The sequence below is a fragment of the Heptranchias perlo genome, chromosome 17 (assembly GCF_035084215.1).
Source record: "Heptranchias perlo isolate sHepPer1 chromosome 17, sHepPer1.hap1, whole genome shotgun sequence".
Lineage (NCBI taxonomy): Eukaryota > Metazoa > Chordata > Chondrichthyes > Hexanchiformes > Hexanchidae > Heptranchias > Heptranchias perlo.
Genome location: NC_090341.1, coordinates 6,064,890 through 6,082,944, shown reverse-complemented (window position 1 = coordinate 6,082,944; position 18,055 = coordinate 6,064,890). Strand labels below are relative to the sequence as shown.

Genomic DNA, 18,055 nt, shown 5'->3' with positions numbered 1-18,055 from the left:
CTTCACAAAACGGTTAAGCATTTATCAGGACTGATCTGTGCTTCCCTACAACCCTGACAGGCTGCCTGTCCGTGTGTCACTGGGTTCTCAGCATTGCAATAACAGGAAAAATCCTAATGGATCTAATTTGGCATGTTCTGCTGATGCGGAAGAAGAATAAATTTGATTCCGCGTGATGTGTCGCACTCTCTTTAAAAAAAAAATTGGAAAAATGTGCCGTATAAAATATTCATTGGCACAGAAAGGGCAGAGGATAATAATCAGCAAACAATGCTTACACCATCTACCTGTTTGGGCATCATCTGCCCAAATACAATAGAGTAGGCAATGATAGCATTAATCAGTACTCATTTAACTGAGTCATGGAAGGTGTCAGCCGTGGCTCAGTGGGTAGCACTCTTGTCTCTGAGTCACAAAGGAGGTCGTGGGGTCAAGCCCCACTCCACACACTTGAGCACAGAATCACGGCTGACAATGCAATACCGAGGAACGAGATGTTAAACCGAGGCCCCGTCTGCTCTCTTGGGTGGACGTAAAATATCCCACGGCACATTTTTTTCAAAGAAAACAATGGGCAGTTCTCCCCAGAGTCCTGGGCCACTATTTATCCCTCAACCAACATCACTAAAACAGATTCTCTGGTCTTTATCACATTGCTGTTTGTGGGATCTTGCTGTGCGCCAATTGGCTGCCGCGTTTCCCACATTACAACAGTGACCGTACTTCATTGGCTGTACCTTGAGGTCGTGAAAGGCGCTCTATAAAAGCAAGTTCTTTCTTTAACTTGAGTGAGCTCGCTCAAGTGTTGGTTTGACCATTCTCCTCACAATTACTGATGCGAGAAAGATTCTGTACCCGGGTATCATCACCGTCGTCCTAATTCGGATTCAGTGCCAGCAAGGCACCGCCCGCTCAGCTTGTGGCCGACTTAGAAGGCCTTTAGCTTGCCTGTAAGTTTGCTGCCGGGCTGAATTACCTTGGCCAGTGGGAGCTGGCTCCCGGATGCTGGGCTCCCCTAAATTGCGAGTTACACAGCAATGACAACGCGGAAACAGGCCGTTCGGCCCAACCTGTCCACGTTGGTGCTAATCCTCCTGCTCAAAACTCCCTCCCTCCCCCCCCCCCCCCCCCGCTTTTGGCATCTTCCTTAGGATCTCCCTGGTGATGGGACAGAGAAAGGACGGTATGTGCTCCCAAACAGGACAGAGTGAGCCCACCGCCCAACAGTTTACAGACTTTGCTTCCCGCTCTTATGGTTGCCTTATTTCGCTGGGTCTAAAACCAGGCAGAGACTGGGATCAAGGCTTCAGTTTTAATTCCTTTGCTGATGGAAATTCAGCAAAACCATTAATAACCGCAGCCAATTCTTGGTTGATTCAAAGCCATTTCTTAGTGCCAAAAACAACTTGCATATATATATTTTTTTAAATATTCATTCTCGGGAGTGTCAGCCCAGATTTTGTGCTCAAGTCTCTGAATTGGGGCTTGAACCCATGACCTTTCGACACATTTTGATAATGTGAGTCATCCAACTTGGAATTGAAGAGGAGGAGAATAGAATGCCTCAAACAGAAGGGGCAGAGTTGCAAATACACAGGCCAGGAGAGAGGAAAGACAGGCCAACCTTTCGGGTATGTTCTGATGTTATATTCCCAGCATGTGCAGTTTTTATGGATGAACCTGCTTTTAGATACAGACATAAGTGGGGGTGTCAATCAGCTGCCTGTTTCCCAGTTCACGTTAGAAATCTCTAGACGTTAAAAACTGGACCATTTGATCCAAAGTCGAAGGGTACTAACCTTATCCCATTCCACACCCTTCTCTCCCAAACACACACCCACCCACACACACACACACTCAATGTTGATTGAGGGATAAATATTGGCCAGGACACCGGGGAGAACTCCCCTGCTCTTCTTCGAATAATGCCATGGGATCTTTAACGTCCACCTGAAACATTTCTTCCTTCAATGCTTATTTTGCTGCACGAGTCCCTTAATTGACTAGGAAGAGTTAAAAGTGACCGATGACGTGGTTTCCCAGGCCTGACTGTCTTGCACCGTCAAGCTGTTGAGTGTTTAACTACCAGTCACACGGTCAGGAGCCCAGGTCCCAGGGCGGCCACTTGCTCTCAGTAACAGCCTCGGTCGAGCGAGTTTTGTCACTTTGCACCGTTGAGATGCCGCACCGCACAGAAGTGAGTGCTTTCATCTCATGGGAAGGAAAACAGTATTCATCTCACTCTGCTTTGATCCCACCTTTTGGACCTGCTCTCAGAGGAGCACTCAATCATAAGTTAACAGTCTCAGCCGTGGCTCAGTGGGTTCACGCTCTCGCCTCCGAGTCAGGGAGTCGTGGGTTCAAGTCCCACCACTCCAGAGACTCGAGCATATCATCTAGGCTGACACTTCAATGCCGTACTGAGGGAGCGCTGCACTGCTGAAGGTGCCATCTCTCGGATGAGATGTTAAACCAAGGCCCCCGTCTGCCCTCTCAGATGGATGTAAAAGATTCCATGACACTACTCGAAGAAGAGCAGGGGAGCTCTCCCTGGTGTCCTGGCCAATATTTATCCCTCATTCAACAGCACTAAAAAACACAGATTATCTGGTCATTTATCCCATTGCTGTTTGTGGGACCTTGCTGTGCGCAAATTGGCTGCCGCGTTTCCTACATTACAACAGTGACTTCACTTCGAAAGTACTTCAATGGCTGTAAAGTGCGGTGGGAAGTCCTGAGGCTGTGAAAGGTGCTATATAAATGCAAGTTCTTTCTTTATAAGTTCCATATTCTCCGACTGACTGTGCTGCTTGAAGATCAGCAGGCCTGAGTTGGGCACGACCATCAGTTCTAATCCCCCTTGCGACGGGTGTCCTTCAGCTCCCTCTTAAGACTCAGTTGGTAAACACACTGAGCTTTCAAAAACGTTGACCCCCCACTCCCAACAAACAATCTCTGGTCTCTTCCAAGTGAGTTGACCTCAGCTGGAGCAGTGATAGGGATGTGACAATCGACCTCACCAACCCTGGGCTAGGGAGGGGGGACAGTGAGAATATCCAGGGTTTCTGTTGTTTTATCATGAATTCATTCTCAGGACGTGGGCAAGGCCGGCATTTATTGCTCGTCATTAGTTGCCATTAGTTGATTTGATACAACTGAGTGGCTTGCTAGGCCACCTCAGAGGGCAGTTAAGAGTCAATCATGTCGGTGTGGGGACTGGAGTCACATGTCGGCCCAGACCGGGTAAGGACGGCAGATTTCCTTCCCTAAAGGGACACTAGCGAGCCAGTTGGGTTTTTATACGACAATCCGACAGCTTCACGGTCATTTTTACTGATACCGCCTCTTCATTCCCAGATTTCTTTTTTAAAAATTCAAATTCCCAAACTGCTCATGGTGGGATTTGAACTCGTGCTCTCTGGAGTACGGGTCCAGCACCAGTTACTGATCGCTGCCTCGTTACGGCTGCTGGAAAGCGCGTGTGTACACGGAAGCCCTTCGAGGACAGGTTTGGGCTTGGCTGTCAGCCATGCTCACGCTCACTGTGCGGGCTCGCCCCCCCCCGCCAATGAACAACAACCACTGGGACACGGATTCGGGGGGGGGGGGGCCCAGAGTGGCTGGTCCCTCTGGACTTGTGCCCCCGTCACAAGTCCATGCCCTGCAACAAAGAAGGGGATAAAGTAAAGAGTGGATGCCCTTGCCTCGTGGTGGACTCCCATCGAGCAGTTTGGATGAGGACTGAGACTGGATTTCTCATGGAGTGTCCACGGGTTTTACAGCGGCGCAGAGGAGGTCCTGCATTAAAATGGTCAAAAGCTGTTTCCATCATGACATTTTTTAATGCCTTCCATTCTTCATCCTAACCCTGAAAGAAACTCTTGCCTTCTCTAATTAAGAAATAATGGATGAGCTTCTGTTGTACTGGGCATGTTAATCTGAAGGACAAGACAGGGTAGAGTGTTTCAATCAGCTGCCATCTTACTCCCTGGTGAAATATTGCCAGCCTCGATTATTACTGTTCCATTAGCTTCTGCCACTGCGTTATAGACTCACTACCTCATCCTTCACTCCTTTGCAACTGTCAAGAACCACTTCAAGACGCACTAAGTGGCAGCGAACTCTTTGCACAGTGAAAGGGATCAAACTGGTTGACAGCCCTTGCCATGATGGAATCTTCAATCAAGCTGGTCACCGTTCAACTGAGTTTAACTGCACCAGAGAAAAAGAAAGAACTTGCATTTATATAGCGCCTTTCACAACCTCAGCACGTCCCAAAGCACTTTACAGCCAATGAAGTACTTTTTGAAGTGTGGTCACTGCTGTAACATAGGGAAACGCGGCAGCCAATTTGCGCACAGCAAGATCCCACAAACAGCAATGAGATAATGACCAGGTGATCAGTTTTGGTGGTGTTGGTTGAGGGATAAATGTTGGCCAGGGCACCTGGGAGAACTCCCCTGCTCTTCTTCAAAATAGTGCCAAGGGAAGTTTTACGTACAGCACTGGGGAGTGTCAGCCTGGATTTTGTGCTCTAGTCTCTGGAGTGGGGACTTGAACCCACGACCTTCTGACTCAGAGGCGAGAGTGCGACCCACCGAGCCAGGGCTGACACAGTTTTACGGTGCTCAAGCCAATCAGAATGCTGCATTTTCAAACATGGTAATTGGAGATCCACCTTGGATGATGTCATGCAGGTGTGATTAAGGAGGAACGGGAAATGAACAAAAAGATTCTTACAGTGTAACTGAATAATAAAGACTTTTGAACGCACACCAAGTTATAATCGTCAAGCAGATTGAACAAACAGCTTTGAGGTAGTGTTTCATTCTCAGTCAGGTGACATGCCCTGCTGGTGATGGTGGTCGAGATGTCCCTGGGGTTAAAACTGGTCCCTGCTGGCCCGGGTTGGTGGGGGAAGAGAGGGTGACAGAGGAGAAAGGGAAGGAGGAGGTAGTTTTTTTGTTTTAAATGAAGAATCAAGACTCGTAACGAGGCATCACCAAAATTGGAAAGACGAGGAAGAACAGTGAGGCAAATGAATTAGTAAAAGTTAAGGGAAGCTTAGCTTCAGGTTTTAACAAATCTGAGGATTGGAGAAGGAAGATTGAAGGAAGTAAGAAGTTTCACAGTTTTGAAGTCTTGAAAAGAATGAGCGAGAGCAGGAGACAACAGGATAGATCCTTGCTTATGCCCCTTGGATGTAAAGCGATGCCTGGGCAGAGAACAGAGGAAAAACTTGGAGGCAGGATCACTCTGGTAACGGAGCCCACCCATTCAGTTAAATGGAAAGAAAACTTCGGGTTGATTTCCTTACAGGCCTACGACCCTCCCTGTGTCCCACATAACTCTCTACGCTGCTTTACCCCCGGGGGTTAACGACGAAAATCGAGCCTAATGAGTCTTGATTTGGAAACCACAACTATGCAAGGGAGCATATTTGGAGCTTAGAAAGAACAACAGAGGCAGTTCAGAGGAGGAACAAGCACAGCAACACCAACAGAATAGAGATAATAAAGGTTACAATGGGGAGGGGAGATAAAGAGGAGAGAGAGCGAGGGTGAGGAGGGGGGGGGCTTGGGTGCTAAAGGGCAGAGAGAGACTCACCTTGGGGCTTAGAATGTAAAATTATGAGGCCAGGTTTCATAGACTAGACTTGTATTCTCTTGAGTCCAGGACATTGAAGGGTGATCTGATTGAGGTATTTAAAATGTTAAAAGGATAGGGTAGATATGGAGAAACTATTTCCTCTGGTGGGGGAATCAAAAACAAGGGGACATCATCTTAAAATTCGAGTTGGGTCAGTGGGGAGAGAAATCAGGGACCACCTTTTCGCACAGAGGTTAACAGAAATTTGGAACTCTCTCCCCCAAAAGGCTGTGGGTGCTGGGGGATAATTGGAGCTTTCCAGGCTGAGATAGGAAATGGTATCAAGGGATATGGAGCAAAGGCAGGAAAATGGAGCTGAGGTGGCAATCAGCCATGATCTAATTGAATGGTGGAGCAGGCCCGAGGGGCTGAATGGCCCATTATTGTTCCTAATGTTCGTTTCCTTGAGTGAGAGAGAAGGGGTATCGGAAGTGTCTCCCTCAGGGCTACCATCAGATACTGCACAAGAGAAGTGAATCTAAAGAGACCTGAAGAGATGCAGTCTCAGATACTAGCCCATCGCTGTAATAGATTGTTGAACCCATTCCAAAATGGTGATCGGCAGCTGTGCTGGAAATAATAAAATAAACCTGTGCGTCTACTCAAAACAAACAGCCTTCAGCTACAATAACGTCAATCTCACAGCCACTTTGGGACAGTTGTGTACACCAGTCTCTGTTCTCCACAAGAGAGATGCTCAGTCTCTTCTAAACCGCAATATTCGATGGAACCCGTTTACTTTGTGTTGTGGGGAGGGGGTGTGGGAGGTCAGCTGTTGCAGGAGTGGGATTGCAGATTCTAGTGGAGCTGGGACACCCCTTCATCAGGCATTGCGTAGAGAGCTGCAGGAGCAAGAGTAACTGGAAGGGGCAATGTCACGACCGACTCTCTGCGGCCACGCAATGCTGCTGGGGATAAATCTCGTACTTCAGATGTGTCCGATCTAGATCCAGAGTGAGTTTTTCCCATTCTTTTTGTGGATCAATGGTCCAATCTACAAATGACATCAGGGAATTCCTTCTAAAAATTCCGATTGCTCCCCCCCCACCGCCGCCCAAAAATGACGACATCGTCCCAATCAAATCCCAGTCTTGTCCCGAGAACACAAGAAAACCTACAGCAGAAGAAAGGCTTTGGTTCTATCGGGCCAACTCCACCCAGAGCCCGGGTCTGATTATTCTATCATGGACTTCCCTCCCACACCATTTGCTGATCCTAAGGGGCACCAAGCTTTTTCCTCAACCTCCCACGGACAAACTCAAACTGTTTTTAAGCATCCCCATAATTTCTTTTAAAAATGACAGAGCACAGGAGGCCATTTGGCCCATCGTGCCTGTGCCGGCTCTTTGAAAGAGCTATCCTCAGTGCCACCCCTTCAATCGTTCCTCTTTATTGTTAGCTTGCTCCATTTTCTCCTCAGGACTGAAGATGACAGGTTTTCACGGGTGGCAGGTGGTCAGTGCGGTTAGGGACGTCAGGGCTGAAACCTGGCTCCGGTCGTTCTCGGGACGCCAGTTCTCGGTGCCACCCTGACAACCCTCTTTTACCAGCGACCACCTGAACCCTGAGATCGCACAAAAAAGCAAAGCAGCAACCGCATTAGAGGCAGGCAGGCAGGCTAGCAACACCTGAAGCCAGAGCGGAGAGTGACAGGTAGACTGGGAATGAAATAAAAGGGATGTTATCGCCTTCTTCTCTCAACCCACATCCAACCCTCCCTCCCATCCCACCTCCGTCTATAAGGCCAGTCAACATTTTTCAAAAGAAAATGAGCTTTGAAAGTACAGTCAATGCTGGCTGTCTCAGGCAAAGCTTCATATCAAGTTTCAGCAAGGGCACTACAAAGTCTTTTTAAATCTCCTTTGCAACTAAACCCACTGACTGATTTCTGTGAAGCTCATCGCTGGTTTTAATCATTTAAATCTATCCGAGAAATCAGAGACTCGATCTAGGCGAGCGAGGCAACAGAAAAAGAAGCACCAGGATGTGAACTTAAGTAGTAAGTGAAAGAAGGAGTTTTGGTGTAACTTCCCATGAATCATTTTAAAATTCAATCTCTACAAGGGTACGGTAGCCAGACAAATTCGTCTTTTATAGGAAAATAAAGCAGTATTTTCAGTGGGATTTCAGTGCAGTGGAATGGTGGGGAGGTGAGATTACCACACACTTTGGAACTGTGAAGAACTTCGAGTGCGACAATCGATTTTGTCTTTCCAAGTATGTCGAGTTTCTTTCCCCCCCCCGCCGAATCATTTCTCAGGATGGGGGCATCGTTGGCAAGACCGGCATTTATTGCCCGTCCCCAGTTGCCCCTTGAGAAGGTGGTGGTGGGCCTTCTTCTTAAACCACTGCAGTCCCGTGGGGTGAAGGTGCTCCCACGGTGCTGTCTGGTTGGCGATTCCAGGGTTTGGACCCAGCGACCATGAAGGAGTGGCCAATAAATGTCCCAAGCTGGGATGGTGTGAGACTTGGCGGGGAACTTGGAGATGATGGTGTTCCCATGCACCAGCCACCCTTGTCCTTCTGGTGGTGGAGATCGCGGGTTTGGGAGGTGCTGCTGAAGAAGCCTTGGCTATTTGCTGCGTAACACTGGAGTGAAGCACTGGTGGTTACAGTCATGGGAGCAATCGGACGTGATCAATTAAGAGTGTCGCACAACACTGAAGTGTTTAAGGACTCACCGAACTCTACCTCGGTCTTGGCTTCCACCTAATTGTACATCACCCTAATCCCACCCGGAGCTTCTCAGAAGCTGACCCACGGCTGAAGTATTGTATTTGGGGGGGGGGAATAAAAACGTCGAAAACAATTTTCTCACAACCAGACCCGAGGCAAAGTCGATGCGCTCCACTGACGGAACGAAAGATTGAGCGCGTGTCAGACGCTCACACTCACCATGACTTTATGCTCGCCGGTCAGATTGGGAGGCTCACACAGGAGCTGGGTCTCTGAGACAGTCAGTACGCACGGGTTCTCCCCTATCAGCACCGTGTAGTTCAGCTTGACGTTGCCTGGAGCCGGAGGAATCAAGTTCCGGCCCTGCAAAGAAAGAAAGAAAGAAAGAAAGAAAGAAGCAAACCCAGTTAGGCCTCGTTCTGTTAACAATTCGCGCAACCACCCGAGGGGACAGATTCTCCCGCCCGTGAAAGTTGACAACTCCCCTATTACCACATCAATAAATCACAAGTGCGTTTCGAACAGTCGCTCAGTATCTCAAAGTTGACACTCTACGAGGGGCTCCCCTGATGTCTCAGTGGGTACACGCACCATGTGGTGTGATAAGGAGCCACACAGAGCAGCGGGAATGTCACAGCTTTCATCCACACCTGGCTGGAATTACCAGATTGCAGCCGGGGTAAAAGTTGGGCGCTTGAATTGGGTTGGGTGCACCGTGGGGGTGAGGGGAACGATGATCAGCCAGGGTTCCCATTCCCCGTCGCTAACCAGTGACCCTTGTGGATGCTCGGTGAGAACAGGCACAGCTGCGATATCCCCCCCATGCTCGAATAGCTCACCGATGTGTTCACTATTCAGACCCGTACACCAAGAATGCCAACTTGGGTGAGGCACCGGAGGGTCGCCAAGTGCCCGTGGATCTGTGCCCTGCACGAGAGAAGGGGTGAAGACCGTCACCACCCTTCTGTCGAACAGCCTCGCAGCAAAATTCAGCAGAGAAACGGCGCTCAATCTGGGTAAAACTACAGATGACCACATTAGCGCACGCGCAAACATACATGCGTGCACACGCACACGCACGGCGATCATTTGCCAGCTGAAGAAATCCAGCTTCAACATTAAAACACAGGAAAACTATAAAGAAAAATAGACACCAATGGAGCAAAGGGACTTCTGTTTGACCCGTGTGGAGACCTGGGTTTCTCACAGGCGGCTGGTGGACTGGTGAGTTCCCCTACCTCTCTCAATACAGACTCATCAGACCATAAGCCCCCGGCTTTACTCAGTCCCTTACCTTCAGTATAACCGGGGAGCTGGGCTTCAGCTCGAGAGACCCCGAAGGGCTCAGCAGCTCGAAGATTGGGTCTGGGTAGTAAATGAATCCCGTCCCATTGATGACGAGCACCGAGCTGACGTTGTCCATGATGAAGCCGATCTCGTCGGGCTGGGCTGCACTTTCTAATGAGCTTCGTCTGCCGTTCGCAATGGATGGAGCCTTGCAGACCATGGTGGTATCGTTCAAAACATTGCATTCCTGAAGAGGGCACAAAGTCTCCATCAGATGCTGGTAGCAACAACAACTTGCATTTATACAACACCTTTAACATAGCAAAAACGTCCCAAGGCGCTTCACAGGAGCGATTATCAAACAAAATTTGACACCGAGCCACATAAGGAGATATTAGGACAGGTGACCAAAAGCTTGGTCGGAGAGGTTAGGTTTTAAGGAGCGTCTTAAAGGAGGAGAGAGAGGTGGAGAGTCTTGGGGAGGAAATCCCTGGACTTAGGCAAAGGGTCAACATTCAAACAATTTAGAAGCAACTTGCATTGAAATATCTTAAACAACGGATTACTTGGAAGTTCAGCAAATGTGAGGGAGCCATTCAGGCAGCAATATCCCGTAAACACCAATGATCAATTGGTTTTTGGTGGCATTGATTGCGGGAGCAACGTTAGTCAAGGCGGTGGGAGATCTCCCTGCTCTTCTTCAGATAATGGGGTCTTTTAAGCACTCAACTGACCCACAAGAACAGGGACACAGAATCTTGTTTTTATGCACATCCAAAGTATGGCACCTCCAACCATGAAGGGTTCGCTCAGTGCTGCACTGCAATGGCAGCCTGGATCACCAGCCCTTATTTGGGATCTCAGCAGCAACCTTCTGACCCAGAAGCAATGGCGCTAGTCAGGCTGCGAATTTTAGTCCCAAACCTCAGGAAAGGCGGCCAAGCTCTCCCCAGTTCCTGTGGATTTTCACTCCCGTTAGCAACACACGGAATTTCCGTCAGGCTGCAAATCCCTCCCCAAGGGCCCTGCGGCAAATATAAAAGGGCTGTGACGTTTAAGGCACTGGGGCTTTCATTCTCTATTTCTTGGGTGAAAAGATGCAGAAGTGTTATTTTTATTAAAAATCTCTGTATTAATATTTACTGGTTATAAAGGATGGCAGACAGGGTGCATTGTGTGGGTTAGAGACACTGATACCTTACGAAAGGGTTTGATAGGGTGGACGTAGAGAAGGTGTTTCCACTAGTGGGGGAAGAACAAAACTAGGGGCCATAAATATAAGAGAGTCACTAATAAATCCAAACGGGAATTCAGGAGAAACTTCTTTACCCAGAGAGCGGTGAGAATGTGGAACTCGCTCCCACAAGGAGTAGTCGTGGCAAATATCATAGATGCATTTAAGGAAAAGCTGGATAAACACATGAGGGAGAAAGGAATAGAAGGATATGCTGATACGGTTAGATGTAGTAGGGAGGGAGGAGGCTTGTGTGGAGCGTAAACACCGGCATGGACCAGTTGGGCCGAATGGCCTGTTTCTGTGCTGTACTTTCTGTGTAATGCCATGTACACTACTAAGTACAATCCACATTGGCCAACACAGAAGTTCTCCCACATTCCTCAAATTCCAAAACCTCCATTCGCGTCTTAAGGCTCTGGGATTGTGTGTTGCTAAAATCAAGTTTGTCTACTCACGTTCGTCGACTGTACACTGCTGTATTTTGCTCGCATCTTCGGCTCCTGGATTGTGGCGAGGTTGGTACCTGTTACAATGAGTGGTGTCCCACCACTTCATATAGGGAGGGGCGGGGGGGCGGGGGGGACAGAAATAGAGAGAGGAAAGAGAGAATAATGGGCAAATTAGCTCACGGATTGGAATTTTATTCAGCATTCCCAAACAAGGTCTCCAGCTCCCCTCACACCCACTCACACCAAATTTCCTCCCTTTCTGATCTGATAGGTGCTGTAATCGGTGCATTCCCGTCGTGTCCTGCTTGTCCTCCAGTGCCTCATTCAAGGGGCCATTCTTCTCACGCAAATCAACAGTGTCGCGACTCAGTGGTAACACTATCACATAATCGAGGCCGACACTCCCAGTGCCAATATCGAGGGAGTGCTGCACTGCCGGAGGTGCCGTCTTTCGAATGAGACATTAAACCGAGGCCCCGCCTGCCCTCTCAGGTGGACGCAAAAGATCCCATGACACTATTCGAAGAAGAGCAGGGGAGTTTTCCCCGGTGTCCTGGCCCAATATTTATCCCTCAATTAACCACTTAAAAAAAAAACAGATTATCTGGTCATTTATTTAATTGCTGTTTGTGGGATCTTGCTGTGCGTAAATTGGCTGTTGCGTTTCCCTACATTACAACAGTGACTACACTTCAAAAAGTACCGAATTGGCTATAAAGCGCTTTGGGATGTCCTGAAGTCAGGAAAGGAGCTATATAGATGCAAGTCCTTTCTTTCATTCATCAATTCTTGCCCGTGGGTGAAGGACAGGATCCGCTGCCGCTAAGCTTGCCCGTCACCCGGCCTACACACACGGGGGTAGAAATTCGAGTTGGGTACCAGCGCAGAGCGGGCGATGGCGAATCGGCAGCCCCTCTTACACTCCGTGCCATTTTCTTTTCCACTGGTAACTGACCCTCCCTGCCAGTGGAAAGAGTTTCACCCCATCTACTCTATCAAAAACCCCTCATAGTTTTGAACACGAACCCCTCACAATTTGGAATCAAAGGGCTTTCTTCACCCAAATCTAGGTGGCGGCCTGTGGAACTATATCTGGGGCAAGAATCGACACCCTCAGCAGAGATAGGGAGGGTCAAACGATGGCTGGTGCCCGTACAAAAATGTTCCTGCTCGCCAAGAACCTTTACCTGGAGATGCTCCACTCTGGCTCGATTTTGGAGATGGTGGGATCCTCTGTGTAGTTGTACTTCACGTTGGGATTTAGCAGCTGGGCTCTGTTAATATGGACTTCAATGGAGGCCGGGCCGGTGCCCTTTGTGGAGGCGGATGTCACGCAGATAATCTCTCCTGAAGTCCTCCTGAAGACAAAGCAAGAGATAAGAGACGGCGTCACTGAAATGCAAACTGATGGCGTGAGGGTGAGGAGGTAAAGGATCTGGTGGGCGTGCCGATGCCAAATCTCTTGGCTTTGCATTGTGGTGCACGAATTTAGGTACCTCGCACGGCCCCTCTCTCTTTGCACATTTTTTTATTAACCACCCCAATTTTTTCTCCGCCCTCATTGTCCCCTGGCTTATATTGGGACTTGATTCCATTGGTGCCAGCCGTCACTCAAGTGAGCGCGAGCCTAGGCATTGAGTGTCGGCCAGCTATTTGACTATCGGGGGCATCGTATTCAAGGCTGAATCCTGTCCCCACCCGCCGTCTACAATCGGGAGGTGGACTTCTGGCCAATTATTCACTTCCTGCTGAGGGTAACTACAGTGTTGCAGCTGAAACTAACTAACTCAGCACACACCGACGTCCATACACAACAGGGTGGGCGGAGGGGTCACTGGATAGTGACCAGCACCAGGAACCCCGCTCGATTCAAGGAACATAGGAACAGGAGTAGGCCAGTCAGCCCCTCGAGCCTGTTCCGACATTCCATCAGATCAATTCTCCCCTCCCGAATCCAGGGCCATGGAGGTCAGTTGATATCCCAGGACTTTTCCTGGTGTTTTGGGGACCAAATTCCCTCAGTCCCTCCATTTTTCAGTGAAGACCATAATCAGTGGCCTTCTTGATAGATTAACAATGTTGACTAATTGGTTTCTTATAAGGCCAACTGGTCAATTTTCAGTAGATAGCAACTGATAAGTGCCAGTCCCGAGGATAAAAGAGAAGGCATATTCGCAAAGCAGTGATTGAGAGAGTACATAGAACCTGCCTCTTCGTAAATTACCACGGAATAATTTTAATTGTGCACTCGACTTGTACCTTTCAAATCGGCAAATGGCGCTATTCCCAATGTAGGCCTGCACCGAACTGCCAGCATCGAGGTGTACCCCAACAATCGTCACTTGACTGCCTCCAGATACAGGTCCCTGGGAAGGTATCACCTTGTTAAACCTCGGAGTCTGGGGGGAAAAAAAGAAAAATATTGAACTTAGTAATAAATTGATGCACCCTCTGAAGGGAGCCAGACACAGAGGAACATAGAGTGGGAGAATGGGAGGCAGACAGGGACAGGGAGGCAAGCAAGAGAGACAAATACAGTGTGAGAGACAAACAGCGAGGGAGAGCAGGAGCAAGGGAAGAAAGAGAGAGCGAGCGAGAGCACGAACAATGCACAGACACACACATTGAAAGAAAGAACTTGCATTTTTATAGCGCCTTTCACGAGCTCAGGACATCCCAAAGCGGTTTAAAGCCAATGAAGTACTTTTGAAGTGTAGTCACTGTTGTAATGTAGGAAACATGGCAGCCAATTTGCACACAGCAAGATCCCACAAACAGCAATGTGATAATGACCAGATAATCTGTTCTTAGGTATTGGTTGAGGGATAGATATTGGCCCCAGGACACTGAGGAGAACTCCCCAGTTCTTCTTCAAAATAATGCCACAGGATCTTTTACGTCCACCTGAGAGGGCAGACTGAACCTCGGTTTAACGTCTTATCCGAAAGACGGCACCTCCGACAGTGCAGCACTCCCTCAGTACTGCACTGGGAGTGTCAGGCTGGATTTTGTTCTCAAGTCTCTGGAGTGGGGATTTGAGCCCACGACCTTCTGACTCAGGGGTGAGAGTGCTGCCCACTGAGCCATGGCCGAATCCTGGTTGATGATTCACCCTTTCAACCCCCGGAGGTACCGAGGCGGATTGTAGCACCTGAGATAAACTAACACAACACCAACTGGCGCCTGGGGGACCTTCGAGATCTGGAGAGCTCAGTAGATAGTCAAAATCTTTTCCCAAAGGTAGGGGGGTCTATAACGAGGGGGCATAGATTTAAGGTGAGAGGGGAGAGATACAAAAGGGTCCAGAGGGGCAATTTTTTCACTCAAAGGGTGGTGAGTGTCTGGAACGAGCTGCCAGAGGCAGTAGTAGAGGCGGGTACAATTTTGTCTTTTAAAAAGCATTTCGACAGTTACATGGGTAAGATGGGTATAGAGGGATATGGGCCAAGTGCAGGCAATTGGGACTAGTTTAGTGGTATAAACTGGGCGACATGGACATGTTGGGCCGAAGGGCCTGTTTCCATGTTGTAAACTTCTATGATTCTATAACTTCTCCAGGCACATCGTTCACTCATTAAACTATCGACATCATTCTTTAGGTAGGTGGTGCACAAATAGAGAGTGAAAGGCAGGCTCTTTGCGCAAACCACAGCCAACAGACGGTAAAACAAAGGGACACAGAGAATTCAGAGCCTTGTGCTTGTTTTTCTTTTGGTCTCTTACCACGAAAGTGAAGGGTTCGGACGAGATTGCTCGATAATCATCGTTGCAGTCCACAACGCAAACCTCCACGTATCCTTTGTCTGCAGCTTGAGGCATGGCTTCCTCCATATCGCATACAATCCTGCAGATCACAGTTGATGAGTGCCCATTACTGGTCTCCAACCCAGCAGCACATCCAACAGGGCAACCTTTCGATTTCTGCCCAACCGATTCATACTCACAGCTCAGGCATCTCATCTTTTTAAATAAAACAGGAGGGGGAATTTTGCGCTCCGCAGTACGAGGGAAGTTAGTGCTGGGGAATGGAAGCATTCCCATTTCAGGCACTCAGTGTCTCATCAATACTCCCAGGGCAGGTATAGCACGGGTTAGAGAGAGAGTAAAGCTCCCTCTACACTGTCCCATCAAACACTCCCAGGGCAGGTACAGCACAGGTTAGATACAGAGTAAAGCTCCCTCTACACTGTCCCATCAAACACTCCTGGGACAGATACAGCACGGGTTAGATACAGAGTAAAGCTCCCCCTACACTGTCCCGTCAAACACTCCCAGCGCAGATACAGCACAGGTTAGATACAGAGTAAAGCTCCCTCTACACTGTCCCATCAAACACTCCTGGGACAGATACAGCACGGGTTAGAGAGAGAGTAAAGCTCCCTCTACACTGTCCCGTCAAACACTCCCAGCGCAGATACAGCACAGGTTAGATACAGAGTAAAGCTCCCTCTACACTGTCCCATCAAACACTCCTGGGACAGATACAGCACGGGTTAGATACAGAGTAAAGCTCCCTCTACACTGTCCCATCAAACACTCTCAGGGCAGGTACAGCACGGGTTAGATACAGAGTAAAGCTCCCTCTACACTGTCCCATCAAACACTCCCAGGGCAGGTACAGCACAGGTTAGATACAGAGTAAAGCTCCCTCTACACTGTCCCGTCAAACACTCCCAGCGCAGATACAGCACAGGTTAGATACAGAGTAAAGCTCCCTCTACACTGTCCCATCAAACACTCCTGGGACAGATACAGCACGGGTTAGATACAGAGTAAAGCTCCCTCTACACTGTCCCATCAAACACTCTCAGGGCAGGTACAGCACAGGTTAGATACAGAGTAAAGCTCCCTCTACACTGTCCCATCAAACACTCCTGGGACAGATACAGCACGGGTTAGATACAGAGTAAAGCTCCCTCTACACTGTCCCATCAAACACTCCCAGCGCAGATACAGCACGAGTTAGAGACAGAGTAAAGCTCCCTCTACACTGTCCCATCAAACACTCCCAGCGCAGATACAGCACGAGTTAGAGACAGAGTAAAGCTCCCTCTACACTGTCCAGTCAAACACTCCCAGCGCAGATACAGCACGGGTTAAAGACAGAGTAAAGCTCCCTCTACACTGACACGACAATGTATCTGAACCTTAATCTCAGAAGCGTGCCACCTATACAACTAATGGGACATTTTCCGATTTCCTGCAATAGGGTATCCTTGACCTTCCTGAGGAAGATTGCCAAATGATGCTGACCTCGGGGTAGCTTTATGATGAAGGTCCATATTCAGTAGGAACCGGACTGACATTGTCTCAATTCATTTCATGTGGGACCGCTCACCATCATCAGTCTGGGCTGGATTTGAATGTAGGTTCCCGAGGCTGATTTTCACTTTCATTCTATCTCTTATTTTTTGAAGTTGGCCCTGAGACGATCGTTAAAGGGAGGAAGGTTCCGAGCAGGATTTCTGCACGGCGGGTAACATTTTCACCTGGTATGACACTAACACCACTTCCAGCGCCAAGAAATCATGAATAGCTTGTGTTGGCACCCATGAGCCCAGACTGTGCATTTCCTTCCCTCCCCTCCCACCTCCAAAGCAAAAGCAAATAAGTGTTCAAGCAAACGAGCCTTCGGATTTTCTCCTTTATTAATCGTTCCCAACCCATGCACCTCCAGCAGCTCAGAGGGGGGCCCAGGTGGGCTCTCCCCAGGCATCAGTCATGCCACTCTTCGACTTGTTAAAGACACCCAATCCATTTTCTTTCCCTGTCGTTCCCTCTTTGATAGGTGCTCGTCTAAGCCTCCGGTAGACATCGCTCTGTGTCTCGGAGTGGCTTGGGTTGGGGTCTCGTAGGATGGGGCAAAACCAAACTAACGTCACCCACTGTCAAAGCAGCATGTTAACACTGCAATGCACTGTCTCCTGATACTGGCGCTTGCCAGTAATCCAACACCAATGCCAGTAGGTCTGCAATACTCCAGGACAGTGTTGACGGCTGACCAGCCAGCCGGGGTCATGAACAGGGCCTGGAGGGATTGACCCGTCACTGAGGGGCCTGGGATTCTTAGCCACTTGGCTCCAGCTAATCCTACAAGCCCCAGAGTGCGCCAGGCTGCACAAGCAGCGGGAAGGTTATCAGTGACCTATGCTGGTAGGCTGCGTACTTTTAATGGCTTGGATGCTAGCAGTACCCGTGTGGGCCCCGGCACCTTGGCTCTTGTGCCTAATCTCATTGACATTAGATAAGTGAGGTGGGTGCCTATGGGGAAAGATGGTGCATTCCATATTGGGCAAACAGAAAATCTACTTTACCAAAACAAACAAATAAGCATAAATCAGATAAGATTGGCATCCAAGCTCCCAAATCTGAGCCTCATTCAGTCAGGTTGAGGGACAAGTACTTCGGCTCAAGGGGATTGTGTGAGACAAGGTTCCATACACTTACTGCTCAGCGCTGATGTACTCCTCTGAAATGGGATTACACCGGACTCGTCCCACGTGCACCCCGTAACGGATTTCGGAGAACGTCAAGCCCAGATTCACTCCAGTAATGGTTAACCTGGTTCCTCCTTCCTTGGGCCCGGTCTCTGGTACCAACTGTGAATAGAAAGCACAACGTTGAGAATCGAGCTCACAGAGCAAGTCAACTTTTCGGCGCGCGCGCTTGCGAGAGAACGCGAGACGCCGTGCGTCATCTTCTCCGTCCGCACCACAGCGGAACCGCCGCGTTCCATCACGACGGAGGGGTTTCCCCC

The 18,055-nt window shown here is 49.0% G+C and overlaps 1 protein-coding gene across 3 annotated transcripts in view; it reads right to left on the bottom strand.

Annotated features, from left to right (window-relative positions):
• The window catches only part of LOC137334008 (plexin-A1-like), a 438,331-nt gene that overhangs the window by 66,702 nt on the left and 353,574 nt on the right, over positions 1-18,055 (bottom strand). For all 3 annotated transcript variants that reach the window (XM_067998409.1, XM_067998406.1, XM_067998407.1), the window contains exons 13-19: positions 17,746-17,897; positions 15,022-15,142; positions 13,558-13,697; positions 12,486-12,656; positions 11,305-11,398; positions 9,620-9,859; positions 8,545-8,688 (exon numbers count right to left, since the gene is read on the bottom strand). In XM_067998409.1, the coding sequence (XP_067854510.1) occupies positions 8,545-8,688; positions 9,620-9,859; positions 11,305-11,398; positions 12,486-12,656; positions 13,558-13,697; positions 15,022-15,142; positions 17,746-17,897 (1,062 nt within the window). The remainder of the gene's footprint in view (positions 1-8,544; positions 8,689-9,619; positions 9,860-11,304; positions 11,399-12,485; positions 12,657-13,557; positions 13,698-15,021; positions 15,143-17,745; positions 17,898-18,055) is intronic.